The sequence below is a fragment of the Muntiacus reevesi genome, chromosome X (genome assembly GCF_963930625.1).
Source record: "Muntiacus reevesi chromosome X, mMunRee1.1, whole genome shotgun sequence".
In the NCBI taxonomy this organism is placed as follows: Eukaryota; Metazoa; Chordata; class Mammalia; order Artiodactyla; family Cervidae; genus Muntiacus; species Muntiacus reevesi.
Window position 1 is genome coordinate 51935857 of NC_089271.1, and position 22012 is coordinate 51957868.

The 22012-nt window shown below is 50.7% G+C and overlaps 1 protein-coding gene and 1 long non-coding RNA gene across 4 annotated transcripts in view; one reads left to right on the forward strand and one right to left on the reverse strand.

The window, feature by feature from the left end:
* The window catches only part of LOC136154802 (uncharacterized), a 184444-nt gene that overhangs the window by 57109 nt on the left and 105323 nt on the right, over positions 1-22012 (reverse strand). The window lies entirely within an intron of this gene.
* On the forward strand, positions 1766-15133 carry SUV39H1 (SUV39H1 histone lysine methyltransferase). Its single transcript, XM_065916996.1, has 6 exons — positions 1766-1891; positions 3963-4108; positions 5487-6149; positions 12362-12508; positions 12604-12733; positions 13465-15133. The coding sequence occupies exons 1-6, from the start codon at positions 1873-1875 to the stop codon at positions 13596-13598; spliced, it is 1239 nt and encodes a 412-aa protein (XP_065773068.1). The 5' UTR covers positions 1766-1872; the 3' UTR covers positions 13599-15133.

The window sequence follows — 22012 nt, forward strand, 5'->3', positions numbered from 1 at the left end:
CCAGTCATTTCTCCAGCTGGCTCACAGTTGGACTGGCAGGCACTGAATAACCATTTGGTTGACTACATAAAGCATGGAGCATCAGGGAGAGGGTCAATTTGAGGAAATGACAGCATGGTTTATTGACACTGTGAGCTACTTAAAATCTGACTGAATTACAGCCTGCTTGGGACTGGCTGGGGCTGATGATCTGATGGTGCAAAAGAGAGACAGCCTCCTGAGGGACTTACAGGTTGACTGACTGATGACCCATGCTGTTGCTGCCTGCCTGGGTAGCCGGATGTTGTGAACGGCTGACTATTGCTAGGAATCACACCGGAGGGTGTGTGTGGATGTTACACTCTCTGGGAGTGTGTAAAGGAGATCTGCTCAGTCGCTCAGTCGTGTCCTACTCTTTGTGACCCCATGAACTGCAGCCCACCAGACTCCTCTGTCATGAATTTTCCAGGCAAGAATACTAGAGTTGGTTATCATTTCCTACTCCAGAGGATCTTCCCAACCCAGGGATCAAACCTGTATCTCCTGCCTTGGCAGGCAAATTCTTTACTACTGAGCCACTGGGAAGCCCCTAAAGGAGGTCTACCCTGAGGGAATTTCAGGTTGACTGATGGACAAATCTGTGGCTGCCTGATAGGCAACTATATCTAGTGACTGACTGTCTACTGTGAACAAATCACAGCATGCTTGACAGACCGTGTGATCAGTCAGATGTTGAGAATGGCTACCTGGTTGACTGATACAAGGGGCAGACTGAATGATTCACAGGCCAGCTGGCCCACTGAAAAATCAGTGTGGCTGCCTGAAACCATGGCTGTCCGCAGACAGAATCACATCCACCCTAAAGGGCCCGGGGATCAGAGAATGCTGACTTATCGACCAATGGAGAGTATGCCTTGCCTGAGAAATGACAGATTGCTGGCCACTGACAGGTGGCCTGGAGGCTTTAGCTGCTGTGAGTACGTGCTCTGGGGGAATAAACTGCCTGATCATGGCATGAATGGGGAGGAACCTGAGAGAATTACGGAGTGACCAGCTGACAGTGGAGAGTGTAGCCCACACGACAGGGCTACATTCGATGTTGACAATGACAGCCTGTCCTGACATAATCACAGCCAGCCGGAGGGCCCAGCTGGCTTCCTGGGCGGTGGTGAGATGATTTCCCCCAGGGAATTCGGAGCTGCTCCCAGGGCCAGGGTAGATGGAGTGCCTGGCTACTGGACAGACTGATGGTGTGATGAAGGGACAGTCTAAGGGAATGACAGGCTGGCTGACAGCAGCATAGCTGTTGTCAACACCATTTGTCTGCCTCGGGGGCCTCGCAGCTGGGCTGAAAGCAAGAATGGATGCTCCTACTGACAGACTGACAGCGTGAATGGCGGGCGGGGGTCTGATGAGACAGAGGTAGTGGTGATGGATTTCAGTCGGGTGACTGCCCGAGCAGCTGTATGCGGTGGTAGTCCACCTGGGGAGTCACGGCCTGCTTGGGGTTAAAATATGGTGACGGACTGACTGACGGAGGTAATTGGGGGTCTGACAGGACGGAGAATCCCCTCTTGTGGCTGGCTGACAACGTGATTGGCTGACAGCGTGACAGACAGAGGCGGGCGGGCAGGGCCTCAGGCAACCTCAGCCGCCCTTGCTGCGCTGCCGCTGCCGCCCCCCAGACGCACCCTCGCAAAGCACTGGCGAGCACCCGCCTTCGGGACCGAGCCGGGTGGCTGGGAGGGGTCCGGTCACGGCTCGCCGGTTGGTCCGCGCAGGCGCTGCTCGCTGCACGGCGCGGCCAATAGGCTGCGCGTTCTCGGCCACGCCCGCGCGAGCTCTCTTCTCGCGAGGCCGGTTAGGCCCGAATGTCGTTAGCCGTGGGGAAAGATGGCGGAAAATTTAAAAGGTGAAGCAGTGGCGGCAGCGATGCGGGCCTGCTGGCAGGCTGGGTGGGCGGGAGGGGTGGTGTCGCGGACTCGGGGCCCCCGGCGTCCGAGGCCACCGGGCCGGGAGCCAGAAGGTCGGCGCCAGAAGGCTGGGGCTCGAGGCGCGCGGGCCTGGCGCGCGGGGCTGGGCGGGGCTGAGGGGAGGGGGCGCGTGCCTTGGAACGCGGCGGGCGCGGGGCTAAGTGGGGACGCGAGAGGGGGGCGCGCGCCGCGGATTGCGACCGGACGGCGCGCGCACGCGCGGGGGCTTGTTGGGGGAGGCCGCGCCCGCGCGCGGGAAAATTGGCCGCCGGTGACCGTTACCCTCTTGGTGTCCACGCGAGACGCCGGAAGGGGAGGGGAGGGAAGGGGACGGACCTCCTTTTCAGAGTTGGGGGACAGGGGATTCTTCAGGGGGAGGATATCTGCTCGCAGCGTGATGGGGGAAGGATTTGCGGCAGAGAGAACTCCCCCAGGAAGAGGGGAAGAGGGCTTCCCTAATGGGAGAGCTGGGCTCACTCGTGCGCAGGCAGAGAGGGGTGACTCAGTGTGTTGGGGAAGGTGGGCCCCTCTGGATGAGGGAAGCTGCGGGAGGATGGGTTCCACAGGTGTGAGGGGGAGCTCTGAGGGTAGGAGAGTCCACCTGTGGTCAGTGCGGAGACAGCAGCATATGTGAGTTGGGATCACATTAGTTGGGGCTTCAAATGCAAGTTTGCAAGGGAGAGGCATCATAGGGAAAGGAAGGCGTGGGTACAGGCCGAGTCTCCACTAGGCCTGTCTAAGAGGAGGGGTGGAAATGCACACGTAATAATTTGCAAAGCTCTTGTACATTTGTAGGTTGACATCTAGAGTATTTCACCATGAGTTTCGGGTTTTGTAATGTAAGGTAGAAAATATTAAACATTTTTAAAAGATGAAACAGGATGAGGACTGACTGATTACATTTGGAACAAGGGTTTTGTGAAATGATTTGATAAAATGGCTTCTAAAGCACAGCAATCAAGAACATGCCTTGAACCAAAAGAAGTCTTTTAAATTAAAAAATCTGTCCTGAAAAATTGTGGTAGCACCCCCCCCCCCGACACTAACCTATTTGTTCTGTCTGTTCTTGAATTCAGAGCACACTCCTTTGGGCGAGCTTTACCCTTCACAGAAATATGAGTGAGAAAAAATCAAAATGCACCCTGAAAAAATATATCTTATGGATTTTAAGGCACCCACACGAATCATTTGGGGACGATTCCTATAATCTAATACCACTCCACAATCTCTTATTCTTAATTCCAAAATCTAAAAAGCCCTGAAAACTTAAATTTGGTGTCATTCAGTGGCAAAATTAGGCTGTCACTGCCACTATCTTTCATCTTTCTCTTATTCAGTGTGAAAATTAACTTTTTCTGCAGAACTATTAATGTGTTTGATTATGGCTTGATGCCCTTGACCACACTAGGGCTGTGTTAGGGAATGTAGGGGATATACCTAGAACTACACTTGTAAAATCCCCCAAAAGGAATTTGGATTCTAAAACACCTGGCACCAGGAGTTACAGATGAGATTGTGGACCAGTCTTTCCAGTTAATGCCTTTGTTTGGTGCCCTGGAGGCTTTAATTCCATCCCTACCCACCCACCTTGGGACAGTGCACCCTACTGAGATGGGGATTTTTCTCTTTCTTTTGCAAAGTGGGGAGAATGACAGTTAGGTCCTGAACTCCAAGGAGGTTTGCAGGCAGTTTAAAGAATGATATAGAGGGAGCTGGAAGCTCCGGAGGAGGGGTGGGGAATAGATTCCTTTAGGACGATCCGATCCATGCAGCAGAAACCACTTAGAAGTCTGCTGCTCCAGGGTAAGCCGTGGACAGTGGGCACTGGGGTAGATGGGAGTGGCACATCTTTGTTGTAGAAGGGTCTTAGCATTGGGAAGGCCTGTGGATTAAATTTCACTGACTCTGAGGTAGTCCTTTGGAAGTCCCAGGGATGATTTGGGGTCCTCTTTGACCCCTGGCCTCACCAGGATGCCCAGCAATAGTTCTTCCTGGCCCTCTTTATTCTAGGCTGCAGTGTGTGTTGCAAATCTTCTTGGAATCAGCTACAGGACCTGTGCCGCTTGGCCAAGCTCTCCTGCCCTGCCCTTGGCGTCTCCAAGAGGAACCTCTATGACTTTGAAGTCGAGTACCTGTGCGATTACAAAAAGATCCGCGTGAGTCTGGGGTGACTGTGGCCAGGGCAGAGGTGACTCAAGGAAGCTGGCTTCCTGCCCCCCTCCTCCCCCATTACCCACATCTGTTTCCAAAAGCAGTTTTCTCCTCTGATCTTAAAAACGTAGGATTAGTAGGCCCTCTTATCATCTCCATTTTACAGGTGGGAAAACCAAGTGACTTTCTGAGAAGGGCAAGAGCCAGAAAGAATCCCTAAATAAATCTCTCCTCCCACCTCCCTCTGAATACAAACCAATTGCAAAGATTGAGATGCTGAGCCCAGGAGTGGAGATAATGATAGCTAATGGTTTTGATGATGATGGACAGGGAAGCCTGGCATGCTGCAGTCCATGGGGTCACAAAGAGTCTGACAGGACTGAGCGACTGAACTGAACTGAATGGTTTTGAGCACTTTGTATGCCAGGCACTTTCTTTTAGAAACTAGTTTAATCCCACCAGCAATATTGTAAAATGGCAACTGTTACTGTTGCCAGAGTAGATAATGGCAGGACAGTTAAGAGAACAGCCTGGAGCCAGCATGCTTCAGTTCACATCCAGGCTGTGTAACCCTGGAAAACTTACCCCAATTCTCTGTACTTCATTTTCCTCATCTATAAAATGGGGATAATTAGCAGTATCTACCTTATATAGAGTTGTGAGGATTAAATTAGCTAATAATACATATAAGTTGCTTAGAACAGTACCTTCTACATAATGATTGCTAGACAAATATCTGCTCTTTTTTTCTTATTTACAGGATGAGGAAACTGAGACCCATTGAGGTTAAATAACTGCCTGAGTTTAAGTCTGCACTACTAGGGAGCAGCAGATTCAGGATGTGTACCCAACCTGTTTAGTTGTAGAATCTGTGTAGTTAAACTCTATCCTGTAGTGCCTCTCAGCAAGAAAAGATCCTTCTGGCTGCTGTGTGGAGAACAGACCTAGGGGTGAGGGTGGAAGCAGAGGGACAATTGAGGAGGCTGCTGCTGTATTCCAGGCGAGTAATGAGGGTGGTGACAGAAATTTGAGGCGTAGGATTCTGGATGTAGCTTGAAGGATTTCCTGAGGGTGGATGTGGGGAGTGTGAGAAAGAGTCAAAGATGACTCTGAGAGGTGAAACTGAACAGCTAGCAGGAGGGAATAGGTTTGGGAGATAAAATTAAAAGTTGGATTTAGGCAGATAGTAAGGGGAAGAGAGGGATTTGAACCTAGTGAGCCTCACTCTGAGAGCCCATGTTTTTTAATCACTGCAAACAGTCATTCTAGGAAAGGAGCAGTTTGGGTGTTGCCCACAGGCGTTGGGATGGAAGTGCCACAAGAGCTGGTCCAAGGGTCTCATCTGTCACTTACAGTGCCCCCACCCCTTCCCCACCCCCCTAGGAACAGGAGTATTACCTGGTAAAATGGCGTGGGTACCCAGACTCCGAGAGCACCTGGGAACCACGGCAGAATCTCAAGTGTGTGCGCATTCTCAAGCAGTTCCACAAGGACTTGGAAAGGGAGCTGCTCCGGCGGCACCACCGGTCGAAGCCACCTCGGCACCTGGACCCAAGCCTGGCCAACTACCTGGTGCAGAAGGCCAAGCAGAGGCGGGCATTGCGGCGCTGGGAGCAGGAGCTCAATGCCAAGCGCAGCCACCTGGGACGCATCACCGTGGAGAATGAAGTGGACCTGGATGGCCCCCCACGGGCCTTCGTGTACATCAACGAGTACCGTGTTGGTGAGGGCATCACCCTCAACCAGGTGGCTGTGGGCTGTGAGTGCCAGGACTGTCTGTGGGCACCGGCCGGAGGCTGCTGCCCTGGGGCGTCACTGCACAAGTTTGCCTACAATGACCAGGGCCAGGTGCGCCTGCGAGCCGGGCTGCCCATCTACGAGTGCAACTCCCGTTGCCGCTGTGGCTATGACTGCCCTAACCGCGTGGTACAGAAGGGCATCCGCTACGACCTCTGCATCTTCCGCACGGATGATGGACGTGGCTGGGGTGTCCGCACGTTGGAGAAGATCCGCAAGAACAGTTTCGTCATGGAGTACGTGGGAGAGGTAGGGAGACAGGGCTGGGTGGGTGTGTATGGCTTTCCCCACTGTGTGTTCCCACCCTGAGCGCCTGCCTCTCCCCGCTGTATGCCCAAAGCTCTCCTGCTTTCCCTGGGGGAAAGGTGTTGAGGGGGTAACGTTGAGTGTGAGAGGGACATCCTGGCAGGGGCACATATTCCACGCTGGTAGTTAAAGGCACGTTGAAATACCTTCAAACTGGGTTGACTTCATAAGGGTACCTAGCAAAGAGGTAAGTGGGAACTGAAATCCAGGCAGCATTCCTTTTAACAGGCCACGTGGTCTGCACAGGATTGCATCATCTGAAAAGGCACTTCCTCTTCTCATTTCATGAGGGTCCAGCTTATCACCAGGCAGTGTCTGCCCAGGAGCACTTTTTTTTTTTTCTTTTTTCTTTTTCTTTTTCTTTTTTTTTTTTTTTTTTTACTAATCTGCACAAAAGGAACACAGTCTACCTTGGGTGGGAAGCGGGGGCAGGGTTGGCTACCTCCCCCTCTAGCCACTGCAGGACACTGGGGCAAAGCTGATGCTGTGTTAGGCAGGCTGTTTGCGTGGCAGACAACATCTTACGGGCTTCACATGTTCTCAATCCATTTGCTCCTGTAACTGTCTACGTGGGCATTTGGGTGGTATCCTTCCACCCAAATGGCGTGGCCGCCTAGGTTCTTTCCCTCTTGTGTCTTTACCGTGTCTTAGAGCTGCCTCTGATCCTCAGTGTTGCCTGGTGGGTGGGCTGAGGGGGGCAGAAGGGGAGGTCTCTAATTGGCCGGGTCAGGATGCGGTGCATATCATGTCTGCCCACACCTATTGGCTGGAACCGAGTCATGGGCTTTACTTCAGTTCAAAGGCAGCTGCGAAGCATGATTCAGCCATATGCCCAAGTGGAAAACAAAAGGGGGTTGGGTGAATAACTAGCAGGTGTCTGCAACAGCAAGTTCTGAAGTGGGTCACGGTGGGCATTTGGGGTGAGACAGTTGTTTGTTACATAGGACTGTCTCATGCATTGGGGAACATTTAACATCCCTGGACCATGACCATTTAAATCCATGAGTGTACCTTGTCACAGGGACAGCCCCAGACAGCTCTGTATTTCTGTGGGTCTCTTGGGGGTATGATACAGCTGGGAGGTGACAGCATTGGCTATAGTGATAACAGTGATGAAGAGGAGAGGCTCCTGTTCTGAGGAACTATGTGTGTGTGCTTAATTGCTTCAGTCGTGTCTGACTCTTTTCTACGCTATGGACTGTAGCCTGCCAAGCTCCTCTGTCCACGGCATTCTCCAGGCAAGAATACTGGAGTGGGTTTCCACGCTCTCCTCCAGGGAATCTTCCTGACCCAGGGATTGAAGCCATGTCTTAACATCTCCTGCATTGGCAGGTGTTTTTTTTGTTTGTTTTTTTTTGTTTTTTTTGTTTTTTTTTATGACTAGCACCACCTGGGAAGCCCTGGGGAACTATAGAGAGGGTCATAGCCCCAGGGGGTGGGGGGAACAGAAACTGTCTAGAGACTGAGCAGTCCACACTGCAGAGGACCCTGACAGTCTGAACAAAGAGATATCCACACCCCAGACAATCCTGGGGGTCAGGTGGACTAAATGTCCACGTGTCGAAGGACTTTACAGTCTAGAGGAAGGAGGAGGCGGCCACAACTCAGAGGGTTCCTGATAGTCTGTAGGAAGAGGTGTCTATGTCCCAGCGTGACCCAAGGAAGAAGGCAAGCTCTCCAAAGGACCCTGGCAGTCCGAGTTAAGAAGTGTCCACGCTCACGCTGCCCTGACAGTCAGGAAAGTGAAATGTCCTCACCCTAGTGGGATAGTGACAGTCAAGAAGCTCAGGTGTACACCAAAGAGGCTCTGACAGCCTGGAGGAAGTGTCCACACCCTCAGAGCTCTGACACTCCAGTGGAGATATTCAGGTCTTAGAGGGAGAGCAACAGTGTGGAAGAGATGTCACAACCCAGAGGGGTCGTAGCCATGCAGGGGAGGAGGTGTCCACACCCACAGGACTCAGTGGTCCTAAGGAAGTCCAGAGCAGGGGTGTACCTAGCTTCACTGCACTGGCCGTCTCTGGAGGAGTTGTCAGCAGCACAAGAAGATGCTGACAGGTGAGGAGGAGGAACAGTCTTCAGCTCATTGGCACCCCAAGGGCCCACGAACCTGACTCTTTTCACACCATTCTTCCTTAGCATCCTTACTCCTCCATGCTATAAACATGGTAGTTAATGGGGACCCTCTCATTCCCTATCCTCACTCTTCCCACTCTTCCCACATTCTCTTCAAGGTATTTCTTGGCTTCCTTCCTGCCACATTCAGTGACTTCCAGGCCCACCTCTGACATCCTTAGACCTATGGGTCCTCCTGATGGCAGCACAGGCCCCCAAACACGGCCAGGTCCAAAACCATCCCCCTGCATCCCACTCTGACAAGGCAGCATGGCAGAGGGCTCAAGAGGATGGAGTCTGGGTGCCTGAGGCTGAATCCCAGCTCCACCACTCATCAGCAGTCACTTAACCTGTTTGTCTTAGTCTCCTAATCTGTGTAACGGGAATGATAATAGCACCCACCGCATAGATTTGTTCCAAGAACTAAAGTGAGTTATGATGTGTGAAGCATTTGGTGTTCAGTACACAGTAAGTCTTCAAACAACATTAGCCATTATAGTCCAAAATACATGGAGAAGGAAATGGCAACCCACTCCAGTATTCTTGCCTGGAAAAGTCCATGGACAGAGGAGACTGGCGGGCTGCAGTCCATGGGGTTACATGACTGAGCATGTGTGTGACATGCTCACATGACGTGTTACATGACGAGGGTGGGGGGAGATGGGTTGGTAGCAATAAAGTGGTAGAACTAAAAAACAAACAAACAAACAAAAAACAAAATTCAGAACATCCAAAATGCCCAGACATCAAAAATTTCTGTAGCCTACCTGGCTGCAAAAGCCACCCAGACCGGATATATGCCTATTTGTAGTGTGTTTACCCCACTTGGTGTGCATATTCGTCATTTTGCAGAAATATTAACTTACTTGATTATGTGGTGCTGGCCTCCTGGGTGTTACATAATTGGGGGCATACCCCTGACCCCCTCCACTCTGGAACCCAGTTCACTCTCCACCTCTGCTCTGTCAGTCCCCACACCAGCTGTGCTTCCACGTTCATCGAAACATCACCACCCTAACCCACCAGAGAACATAGCCTAGTTTATCCATTGTGAAGCATGCACTTTCTTCATGTTTTTTTCAACTCTGAAATGAAGGTGAACCTCACTTTAATTAGTTTAATTAAATGATGGCATATCATCATTTAATTAGCAGAAGTTTTTCTTTTCTTGGGAAAGGGCACACAAAAGAAGGGAGCCTGTTAGATTTTGACAAGCTACAGTACTCAGCCACTCCTAACACGAAAACAAACAGAAACCCCTCTCACATATCTGAACTTGTTGGATTCTTACAACAGCCCCTGTCAAGTTGGGATTATTGTGCTCTCCATTCTACAGATGAGAAAACTGAGGCACAGAGAGGTAACGTGCCCAAATGTCTAAAACTGGTGTCCTGCCAGACCTGGTGTAGTGTTGTGGTTTGGGTTTGTTTGTTTTATTTGGCTGAGAAAACAGGCACAGGGAGAGAACATTCAGGATCCCATATCCGGGAGGGGGCAGAGCAGCAACTGGCTTCTGAGTCTTCTGGTTCCCATTCCCATCAAAATCCTTTCCCGGCTGCCAGCTTCTAGCCCATCTATCTTCCCCAGTCACTCTGGTAGGGAGCAGGGACATGGACTGTTTCGGTCTCAAGTTTTTGGGGTGGACCAACCCTTACAGAGTGGGGCTGAAAAGAAGCGAGAAGGAACCATTTGTGCCCTGCAGGGTCTGCAGTGTGACTCACTCATTCGGAGACTGAGGGAGCAAGTAGGAGAAGAACAGACAGGAAAACAGAAACTGGAGAGGAGGTGGGCATTCCGTCTGGCTGGGGAGGGACCCAAAGGGAAAAACCAGCCCAGGCACCACCTGGTCTGCTTGTGAGCCCAGGAGAGGCTGCCCTTTGATCCCAGGCTTCTAGAGGCAGTGGTGGGTGGGGAGCGGGAGTTTCAGGAAGGCTGCACAGATAAGTGACATCTGTGGGAGCTGACATCAGAAGGAAGAGTGTGTTCCCTGGAAGGTGGAGGGAGGCTGACCTTGATGTACTCCTACTCAAAATGCTTCTGTGACTCCTGTTTTGTCCCACAGAGGAGAGTCCCCACTCTTCAATCTGGTCAAAGCCCTTTTGTGATCTGCAGTTCCCTTTAGATGGTATCTCTCTTTTCCACTGCCCCTCAAGCTCTAAGCACTAACTAGACTGATCCATGAAGGCCAGACCGGGCCTGGCCCCTGTACTCTCCCGCCAATGACCCCCGAGGGCCAGGACCAGCGTGGTCCTGTGTCTCCCCCACCCAGCTGTGACCCCTGAGTACTGGGACCAGGCACAGGGTAGGCCCCATGAAAATCCACTGAATGAATGAGTGAACAAACAAAAATTGGGATGGGGAAACCAGGTTCTTCAAGGAATGGAGCTGGAGTATGGGGCAGTGAGCAGCATGGCCCAAGGGATAAGCCTGCATCTTCTAAGGGGGCTGTTGATCAGCCTTCAGCACGGAGCAGAGGCTGGAGGTGATGACGGAGGAGGCAGGGAGGAGGCTAGAGAAAACAGAGGTTGGTCACAGGCTGGCATGAGAATGAACAAGAAAGGAGGGTGGGGTGGGTCTCAGGCTTATGTCCAGTGTGGAAGGAGGGTAGTGGTGGGTGGTGGTCTCTGACAGAGGGAGAGGAAAGGAAGATGGGATGTGGCAAAACGAGAGTACCTGAGCTGCCTTTAGAACCACTGCTGGACAGAGGTCAGGGCTCCGAGCTAGAGAGTGGAATACACGACAGGTGTCTGCTGCAGGTCAGCGGCGTACTGCGCTGACACCTGTGGCTGATAGGCAGCAAGAACCCAGGAGTGGAGAATGAGGCTGACCCTGGTCTAGGGGAACCCAGGCTGAGGAAGGGGAAGTCTCGGCTACTGGTGGGACCTCACCCAGAGGCAGCATGGTCAGGGATTACCAGAAGGCTGTGGTTGACCAGGAAGAGGGGACATGAGGGATAGAGAGGAGGGGTGGTGTGTGGCGGGGGCTGGGGTGGGGAGTCTGTCGCCAGCACTTGGGAGACAGGGACAGGCTGGGCTAGGATAGTGGTCCAGTTACTAGGACAGGCGGGGACCCAGCTGGGGAGGAGGATATGCCTCTTGCTGTCTTAAATACCAGCTGTTGGCAGTGCACAATGTTAGACCTGAGTGAGGTGGTCTCATCTGTGCTCTGGTCTCCTTACTGTCCTCTTCCTTCTCTCTCTGAGTTTTTAGCCTCCACCTTTTCTTGTGTGTGTGTGCTATCAGACTGGGGTCTTGGCCTTTTTTCTGGACCCCGGACCTTTGCATTAAGATTCTGTGTGTCTAACTCTGCCTCTGGCTCTGGCATCTGAGTCTCTCATTCATTCAGTCTCCCTCTCATTCATTCAGTCTCCCTTTCCCCAGGCCTCTCTTGCACACTATGTGCTTTTTGCTGTCTACAGTGCCCTGCATAGGCTTCCCAGGTGGAACAGTGGTAAAGAATTCACCTGCCAGTGCAGGAATCATAAGAGACATAGGCTTGATCCCTGGGTTGGGAAGACCCCCTGGAGAAGGGAATGGCAACCCACTCCAGTATTCTTGCCTGGAAAATCCCATGGACAGAGGAGTTGGCGGGCTACAGTTCATGGGGTTGCAAAGAGTTGGACACGACTGAGAACACAGTGCACACACACCGACCTGCACTGGCTTGATTCTCTTGTGCTGGGTCTTTCAGTGCCTCAGGCTCTCTTGCCCTGGATCAGCCTCTCACTCCCACTCTCCCCGCCCCTCTCTGTTCAGCCCTGGGTCTTTTTCTTCCTCACCTTTGATGTAGGTCTCTCACTAAGGGGGTTTCTCTCTCACTCCTGGACCTTGTGGCCGGCCTCCACCTACCATTGAGAGACTCACCATACCCTCCAGAGACCTGAGAAGGACTGGCAGCCCTTGTGTGTTGCTGCTGAGCCAGCCACAGGGGTGCCTCCTTGCTCCCTTGTTCTCCAGGGGGCCAGGTTGGGGGTCAGGAGCTGTGCTGGCTTACCTGAACTTTCTGGGCCAACCTCCTCTCCCCTGTGGCCTTCTCCCCAGATCATTACCTCAGAGGAGGCAGAGCGGCGGGGCCAGATCTATGACCGCCAGGGTGCCACCTACCTCTTCGACCTGGACTACGTGGAGGATGTGTACACTGTGGACGCCGCCTATTACGGCAACATCTCCCACTTTGTCAACCACAGTGTGGGTACCCGCAGGTGGGCAGGGGGTTGGGAGGAGCAGGCTGGGGTCCCTCCTCACCCTCCTGCCGTTTTTTTTGTTTGTTTGTTTTTGCCCAGTGTGACCCCAACCTCCAGGTGTACAACGTCTTCATAGACAACCTTGATGAGCGGCTGCCCCGCATTGCTTTCTTTGCCACCAGAACCATCCGGGCAGGCGAGGAGCTCACCTTTGATTACAACATGCAAGGTGGGGGTGGCAGGGGACTGGGGGCAGGGACACACAATGACATGGGACATGAGGACCCCTCCCCAAGGAGCTTTAAGATGCTCTTCCTCACTCCCAGTCTCCTATCTAGACTCCTGGATTCATGCCTACCCTTTGGGGATCCCTTCATTCCTAACCACTGGACCCCAAGCCTGAGCCCCTCATACCAACTTCTAAGGCTCCTAGGGGAGGATGTTTGGCTCAAGAGTTGAGACACTCCTCCTGATTGCAATCTTGTCTGAATTTCCCCAGTCCCCCAACCTTCACTGCTCCTACCCCCCTTTGACCTTCCTCATTCCAAGCCTCTGGACACCCTTGTGGCCTCCAGCCAGTCCCTTTCTTGACAAACTAGCCACCTCTGAGACACTCGAGGGGAATCTTTGGCAGGAGAGTTCAGATGCCCCTCTGGATGCCCAGGTGACCCTCCATTCCTGACCCCTGTCTGACACAACCCTCTCGGTCACCCCTGACAGCTCCCTGCCTCCTCAGAGAACCCTCACTCCCTGGCCATCTTCCTAACACCTGAACACCCCTCTAGTGGAAGCCCTGGCCCCTGCCTGAAACCACCAACCCCATGACCCGCTACCTGACTCACATCTCAGACCTGCTCCCCGCCCCTCAGACCCCTGGGTCCTATGGTAAAAAGGGCAGTGGGACCCCTCCATCTTGGCCTTCTGTCTAACAAGTACCCCCCTCCGGCTGTGACTCCACAGTGGACCCCGTGGACATGGAGAGCACACGCATGGACTCCAACTTTGGTCTGGCTGGGCTCCCCGGCTCTCCCAAGAAGCGGGTCCGCATTGAATGCAAGTGTGGGACTGAATCCTGCCGCAAATACCTCTTCTAGCCCCATGAAGTCTGAGGCCAGACTGACCGGGGGGCCTAAAAAGCTGCCCACCCCACCCACCCACTGCTGCCCTCCTGTTGAAGGACGACTGCCAGGGCCTCCTGTCTGCCTCCGCCTGCCCCCTGCTCAGGGCTGCATGGCCATGGGGAGGACGGACTCCAGGAGTCCCCTCTCCCTGTCCCAGCCCCATCCATGGGTTGCACTTACAAACCCCTGCCCACCTTAGAAGTGATTTTTCAACACCAGAACTTTCTGCAGTTGGGATTCATGGGCTAGCAAGGCAGTCCGAGGGTTGAGCCCCAGTCCATACCCAAAGTAGAAACATTTGTTTGTGCACCTGCTTCTGGCCAGAGCTTGAAGGGTCTGCTGCAGGCCCTCTCCCTACTGCCCCAAGGGTGTGAGGAAGCACTCCCAGGACAGGCTGACCCCAGAGCCCAGGATTCCCAGCCCATTCGCCCCCCCTCCCAACCACAGAAATGTGCTAGTGAAAAGAGGGGGGTGTCTTCAAGGGCTGCAGGCTGTGGCTGGGTTCTGCTCATGCTTGCATGCTGGCTGGTGTTGGCCTGCCAGCTGTAGGGTCTCCTTTTCAGAGCTGTGCCTCTGAGAAGCAGACACCCACATGCCACTAGAGGAGAGTGGATGCCCATGGCCTATTGGCCAGTGAGAGGTAGCCCAGACTTTGCCTGTCCTTAAGGTGGGCAACCCACTCCAGTATTCTTGCCTGGAAAATCCCATGGACGGAGGAACCTGGTAGGCTACAGTCCATGGGGTCGCAAAGAGTCGGACACGACTGAGCGACTTCACTAAGGTGAGCTGGGACTCAGCTCTGCCTTTGCAACAGCTAGAAGGTGCCCAGGGCTCTTGAGCTCAAAGGATGCTGGGAGCCCTTAACCTGCAGTGTGAGGACTGCTGATAGCACCCAGAGCTGGACCCAAGACCTAGCTAGGCTGTAGACAGCACTTAGACAAAACGTGCATGGATGGGGTGCTGAGGAGGTGCCAGGCACTGGGCTGAGCACCTGGTCCACGTGGATCGTCTCAGGGAAGCCTTGAAAACTATGGAGGTGGATCCCAGGAAAGGGCCCGTGTGGCAGAAGGCAAAGCACAGACCAAGAATGGGGTGGGGCTGGCTTACCCACCAGGGTGTGGCGAGGTGAGGGGAAGCCCCTGCCGCCTCCTAACCCCCCAGCCCTTTGCACTCACCTTGGGTCCTCTGGTCTCAGTTCCCTGCCCACAAATGTATAAAAGGTGAAGGCGCTGATGGCTGCCTCGTCCCTTGCTTCCCCTGTGAGGTCTTCTCTAGGAAGCCTTCCTCCCCTGACTACCTTTACGCAGTGTCCCCACATGAGACTGTGTGCCCTGCCAGCAGATGCCAGATCTGTGTGTCTGTTTTTGTGTCCGTCTGTGTGTCTGTGCTCCCCACCCCCAGAATGACCTTCAGGCTTGGACTGAATCTGATTCTCCTCTTGTATATCCCCCCTTGGCCTTCCCAGTCTGGGAATGGGCGTCAATAAAACAGGTTATTGACTGAAAAAACCAAGGTGTGGGGATTGAAGACCTTGTGTAGGTGAGGGTTGGGGAGATGAGAGGCTGGGAGCAGGGGTGCCCAGGAATGCAGTCCTCCAACCTCAGTCATTTAACATTCCCTGCAGTGCACCACTTGCACCATCGTCTACATACATGCTGACCTAAAAAGCTGGCTTTATACTTAAATGTTATCATACACTGAACAAGCAAACTAAATCCATTGCTGTTGAAATGGACAAACCATTATCACTGGCCATACATATGACACAGTTCTAGCTGGATCATCCATGCTTTTCAAACTTTTGAGCCTGAAGCCTGCCTACTACATTCAAAGAGAAAAGTCTATGTGCTGGGGGAAGCTTTTCTGCAAATATTTATTGAGCACCTATATGTGCCAGGGTGTAAAACAGAAGAAAGAGATGGTGTTTCAAGTATACATACTTGTCTTCATCATCCTTCAACCTGAATGTGAACCCATGCCCTTTGGTTCTGCTCAGAGACCACACATGCTGTGATACAGGTACCCAAATATTTCAGAGACCTTGCACACAGGTGACAGGATCCTGAACAGCTCAGAGATCTCGGCACCTAAGCACGGGCCTCCAAACAGCTCATAGACCTTATACCCTGGACATTGACCCTGGACCTCAGGGACCTCACACCCTGGGACACATCTCCCTACAGCTCTGCAATCCCACCTGGACACGAACCCCATATAACCCATGCTGCACTGAAACTAGGGGACACAAGACTTCCAAAGAACCCTGAGGCTACAAATACTGCCCCCCACACTGCATCCAATTTGTGGGATAGAGATTCATAAACATCTCAGAGACCTCACAACCTGTGATACTGTTCCCCAATCTATTCGGAGTCTTCACCCCTGATCATTGATTCCCAAACTGCCCAGAGACCTCACAGCCTCAGATAGACCCCTGCACCCCAAACAGCAGAGCTGTGAAACCCTGGACATGGACCACCCAAACACCCAAGAGAACATAGATCCCTAACTGGTTATAAAACCTCATACTTTAGACACAGACCCCTGAGTTACTGAGACACCCTGGAACACAGAGCACTAAACATTCCAGAGGCCTTGTTCCCTAGAATACAGTGCCACGAACAACTCAGACTCATGTCTTGGACACAGACTCCAAAAAACTCAGAGATTCCATGGCCCAGAAACAGACCCTGTTCAGAAAATTCTGACCCTGGGAAACAGATATCTACACAGTTCAGAGACCCCACAACTTCCAACACAGATCAGAGTCAGGGCATCCTAGGAAAGACTGAAGCATTTCAGAGACCTCATGCTTCACTAACCCACATACCCAAAGAGCTCAGAGATCTGAAAGCCTGACTTCAGATCCCCACAAAACTCACAGACTTCACAACCAAGGATAAAGACCCAGCAACTTCTCAGAGAACTTCCAAACCGGGATAAAGATGGGCAAACAGTTCAGAGACCTCATATCCCAAACATGATGGTAGGGTACACCAAAACCACATCTGCTGAGACACAGACACTAAACCAGCTCAGCAACCTCGCACTCAACGGATTCCTGTTCAGACATGTCACGAATTGGACAAAGATTCCCCCAAACGGCTCAGAGCCTTCAACACTGAGACACGTCTGCAAACAGCTCAAAGGCTTCATGTTCTAGTTCACAGAAGAGCTCAGAGACCTGAAAATCTGGACACGGATCCTCTACAGCTTCTAGACTTCATGTCCTGTGATACAGACCCAAAAAACTCCAAGGTCACACGTTCTGGACACAGACCCCAAACAGTTTAGAAACCTCATACCCTAGGCTAACATCCCCAACAAAAAAACACAGACTGCCAAATGATTGAGAAATAGTACACCCTGGACTCAGACCTCAAAAGCATTCAGGGAACTTGCACTTTGTACTTGTATCCAGGAAGACTTCAGACACCTGACCCTCGTGGACATAGATCACCAAATAGCCCAGAAACATCACGTTCTGGGCAAAGTCAGCCCCACATGGCAGAGAAACCTCAGAACTGAGACACGGAACCACAACAGCTTGCAGACCTTGCATCAGAGAACTTCTATCCTGGGAGACAAACACGGCTCAGACACAGCACATCCTGGTTCCCTATGCCCACAAACAAGCAACTCACATTGTGGGACAAAAACCCTCAGACTTTATTAACTTCACGCCCTGGAAAGCAGACCTGCAAACAGGCCAGAGACCTCACATATCTCATACACAATGCCAAAATGCTCAAAATTAATGAACATCACCCCCTATGACACAGACCCCTACACCGCTCAGAAACTTAACAACCAGGACATGAACCCCAAAACATCCAAGAGACACCATAAACTGTTGACAGAACCCCAAACCTCTCAGAGACCTCAAACCCTGGAAACGTAGTAAGTCAGGGACCCCATTCCCTGGGATGGAGGCTCCTCCAACAGGAGTTACCTCACCCTTGGAAACACACCCCAACAGTTAGGGACCTCAACAGCAAGGGGATACAGAGCTCAGAGATCTCACGCCCTGGGACACAGAGGGTGAAGCACCTCCGAGGCCTGAGGCATTAGAAAGACCCCAAACTCTGGAAACATCCAGAAACTGCCCCTCAAAATCGCACCCAAAGACAAAATTCCCAACATCAGCAAGAACTCATTCCCTGGGACGTGGGCTCAAAACAGTTCAGGGGGTGACACCCAAAACAGCTCAGCCACCTCACCCCTAAACAGAGACTTCTCAATGGTTCAGAAATGTCATACTCTGCACAGAAACTACCACAGAGTTGAGAGATTTCACGCACCTAGTCAAGACCTCCAAATAGCTCAGAAAACTCATTAACCAGCAACCCCCATCCCCCCATTAAAAGCTCAGAGAACTTGACCCGGAACAAATCCCTAATGAGTCAGATAGCTCACACCCTGGGATTGAGGCCTCCCAAAAAGAAGAGGCCTGAAAATATGTCCCAAACAGGTCAAGAAACTCTCAAACCAAAAGAGTTCAGGGACCACAGACTCTAGGACAGTTATCCAAAAAACAGTGAACTCACCCCTGGAATGTAGACCAGAAAGAGCTCAGAACCCCCAAATCCAGAATTCAGAAATCCTTCTGAGACTTAGGATATAGACCCTAAAATATAATTCAAAGAAAATATGCTGGATGTAGAACATCGAATAACCTCAAATCGCAGGACGCACACACCCAAACAAATCAGGAAACTCACACCCTGGGACATACATACAAAAACAGCTCAGAGAATTCAAATTCTAGGAAATACAAGCCCCAAAAGACCAGACCTCACATCCTGTGACATACTCACAAAAAGATCAAAAACCACACAGGCTGAGATACACACTTACAAGTATTTCAGAGAAACAGCATTCAGGGACACATACCACAAACATAGACCTCAATCCCTGCAACATTTGCACATAAACCTACAGGCATGCCACATGCTGGCATTTGTTGTTTAGTCGCTAAGTTATGTCTGACTCTTTTGCAACCCCATGGACTACAGCCCGCCAGGCTCCTCTGTCCATGGGATTCTCCAGGCAAGAATACTGGAGTGGGTTGCCATTTCCTTCTCCAGGGGATCTTCCTGACCTAGGGATCGAACCCACATCTCCTGCATTGGCAGGTAGATTCTTCTACTGCTGGGCCACCAGGGAAGCCCTGGGATACATATCCACAAACAGATCAGAGCACTCATATCCTGGGAAATAAACCAAAGAATGGATGAGGGACTCACACCCACAAAAAGACCAGAGACTCAAATCCTGAAACACAAACCCAAAACACCCTGGGACCTCACATGCTAGGACAAGAAAGACAGGTTAAAACCTTGTGATCTGGGACACAGAGCCCCAGACAGATGAGACACTACACACTGTTGATGGACATACTAGAATAGATCCTCACATCTTGAGACACACCACACTAGAGCTGTTGAAGTACACCTGCAAACAAATGTGACACCTGGGGACATGGGTCCTCACATAGATCAAAGACTTTACACCCTTGGACATACACCCACAGACAAGTAAGAGACCTTGAAAGCTGGAAATACACACAGAACTAGATGAAAGAGCTCTCATCCTGGGACATAAACCCCCAAAGAGGTCAGATAACTCATGTCTTTGGACATACGCCCATAATCACAACAGAGACCTCAGACCCTAAGACACAGAACGTCACACAGAGCATATACCATGGAGTGTACACAGCAAAGGGATCAGATACTGCCCACCCTGGGACATACATTGAAAAAGGCCAGAGAGAGACACATGTTCTAGGAAATATACTTTATTTATTTATTTATAGGAAATATACTTTAAAATCCTGGGAAACACATCCACAGACTAGAGACCTCAAACATTGGGACATGCACCCCAAAATAGATCAGAGCCCACACAGCCTGGGACACATATCCACAAACAGCTTGGGATTTCACATCCTGGAACAAACAGCAAGAAACAAATTAAGAGACCTTGAATGCTTGACAATACACATGAAGATATCAGGGCTACCACACCCTGGGGCATAGAGTAACAAAATGTTCACAGACCTCACATGCTAGGAAATATACACAGAAACAGATCAGAAACCTTATATCCTAGAACACACACTCAAACAGATCAAAGACATGAAATCCTGCAAAACACACCCACAAACCATTCACAAACCTTGTATCCCGGAACATACAACAAATCAGAGACCTCACATCTTGATGCCTGAAACCAAAGAGGATACAGATAACAGATCCTGAGACGGATACCCAAAACTTATCAGTGACCTGAAATTCTGGGAAGACAGCAGCAAACAGATCAGAGACCTCCCTTCAGCAAAACAGACACACAAAGTGGAAAGAGAGACACATTCTAGAATACTCATCCACAAAGAGCTCCCCAAAAAGTCATGTATTGGGAAATATGCCCACAAACACCTCAGAGAATTCACATCCTTGGACATTCACCAACAGATAAGACACATAAAAACCTACAAATCACATACAGAAACATACTGGTCCTTATATATGGGGGAATACATCCACAAATAGATGGGAGGGCTCAAGTCCTAGGGTGTACATTGACAAAAAGATCAGAGACCTTACAGCCTGGAGCATATAAAACGAAGACATCAAATCCTGCAACACCCATCCACAATCAAGTTAGATACTCCCTGTGCTGAAAAATACATCCAGCAAATACACAAGATTGTAGACGTCACATTTTGTGGCATAACCCACAAAGAGGACAGAGGATCCAAGCATTTGTAGGTTCAAATCTCTCTCACCTCAGCTTCTGCCATCACATCACTTTTTGTGACTTTCCTCTGTCATAACATAGCCCTCCATGTCTCAATAAACACAGTTACTTCATCCTCTCTGATACTGAAGGTTCTGCCTCCCTCATATAAAGATCAATATGGTGACTATACTGGATCCTCCAAGGTAATCCAGGATAACTGCCCCAATCTCAGGATGCTTACTAGTACATATTTGCCAAGTCCCTTCTTCCAGGTAAGATAATACATTAAAAAGTTCTAGGAATGGGGTGAGGACATTGATCTATTATTCAACCGAAGAGAATATACATGCACAGACAAAAAGAGGCCTCACATCCCGGTACATACACCCATGAAATGCTCAAAGAATTCACATCTGGAGTTACATACCTCAGAGACCTTCTACCCTGGGAACGTACTTGTGAAAGATGAGAGAGGTGGGTATTCTGGAACATTCACCAATTAATGCTTAGAGTCCTCACACTCTGAGAATCAGACCCACAAAGACATAAGAGAATGCACTCTCTGGGACATACACCCACAAAGAAAAGAGGGACCTGACATCCTGGGATAAACCCCCACAAAGAGGGACCCACATTCTAGGACCCACAAATAGAGCCCCTCTAACTCTGGGATATGTACACACACAAAGGGCAGAAAAAAGCCCACATTCTCTGACATACACACACAAACAGGTCAGGGATCTCACAAACTGAGACATATAACCTCAAATGAAACAGACCTCATATACCCTTTTACAAACTCACCCAAAGAGATGACACACTTGTATGTGGCATACACGCACAACAGATCAAAGACTCAGTCTGAGAAATACAACCCAAATCACACCAGAGACCTTCAATCTTGCAACATGAACTGACAAACAGGTTACAGATCTCACGTGATGATAAATGCACCCAGATAAATACAGACACTGGAAATCTTTGGGCACACAGACTCAAGGAGATCAGAGAGTTCAGATCGTGGGATACACACCTACAGAGATCCTCCCCGAAACAAGTGCATGGAAATACACCCATAAGCACCTCAGAGGGATGTCAATGTGGGATATACACCCACAAATCAGAGGTTTCACATCCCAAAACACACACCCAGAATGAACTCAGAAATCTCACATTCTGGATATATCTCTGTCTATCTGGGCTTCCCTAGTGGCTTACATGGTAAAAAAAATTTGCCTGCAATGCAGGAGACCCGGGTTCGATCCCTGGGTCAGGTAGATCCCCTGGAGAAGGGAATGGCAACCCACTCCAGTATTCTTGCTTAGAGAATCCCATGGATAGAGGAGCCTGGAGGGCTACAGTCCAAAGGGTTGCAAAGAGTCAGATATGACTGAGTGACTAACACTTTCACTTTTCACTTTAATCTGTCTATAGCGATATGAATATTGATATAGAGAGGTTTTAATAGATAAGACTTTCACTTAATGGCATATATGCCATCAAACAAGTTAAAAACTGCTTAAATTATCCCCATAAGACATCAGATACCTGGAATAAATACCCACAAACAGCTCAGAGATCTCACACTCTGGGATGTATTATACATTCACAAAACACCAGAGACCTCATATCCTAGGACATGC

Coding starts and splice junctions, on each gene's coding strand:
- SUV39H1 (XM_065916996.1), top strand. Junction 6,150..12,361: donor TCATGGAGTACGTGGGAGAG/GTAGGGAGACAG, acceptor CCTTCTCCCCAG/ATCATTACCTCAGAGGAGGC. Junction 12,734..13,464: donor CTTTGATTACAACATGCAAG/GTGGGGGTGGCA, acceptor GTGACTCCACAG/TGGACCCCGTGGACATGGAG.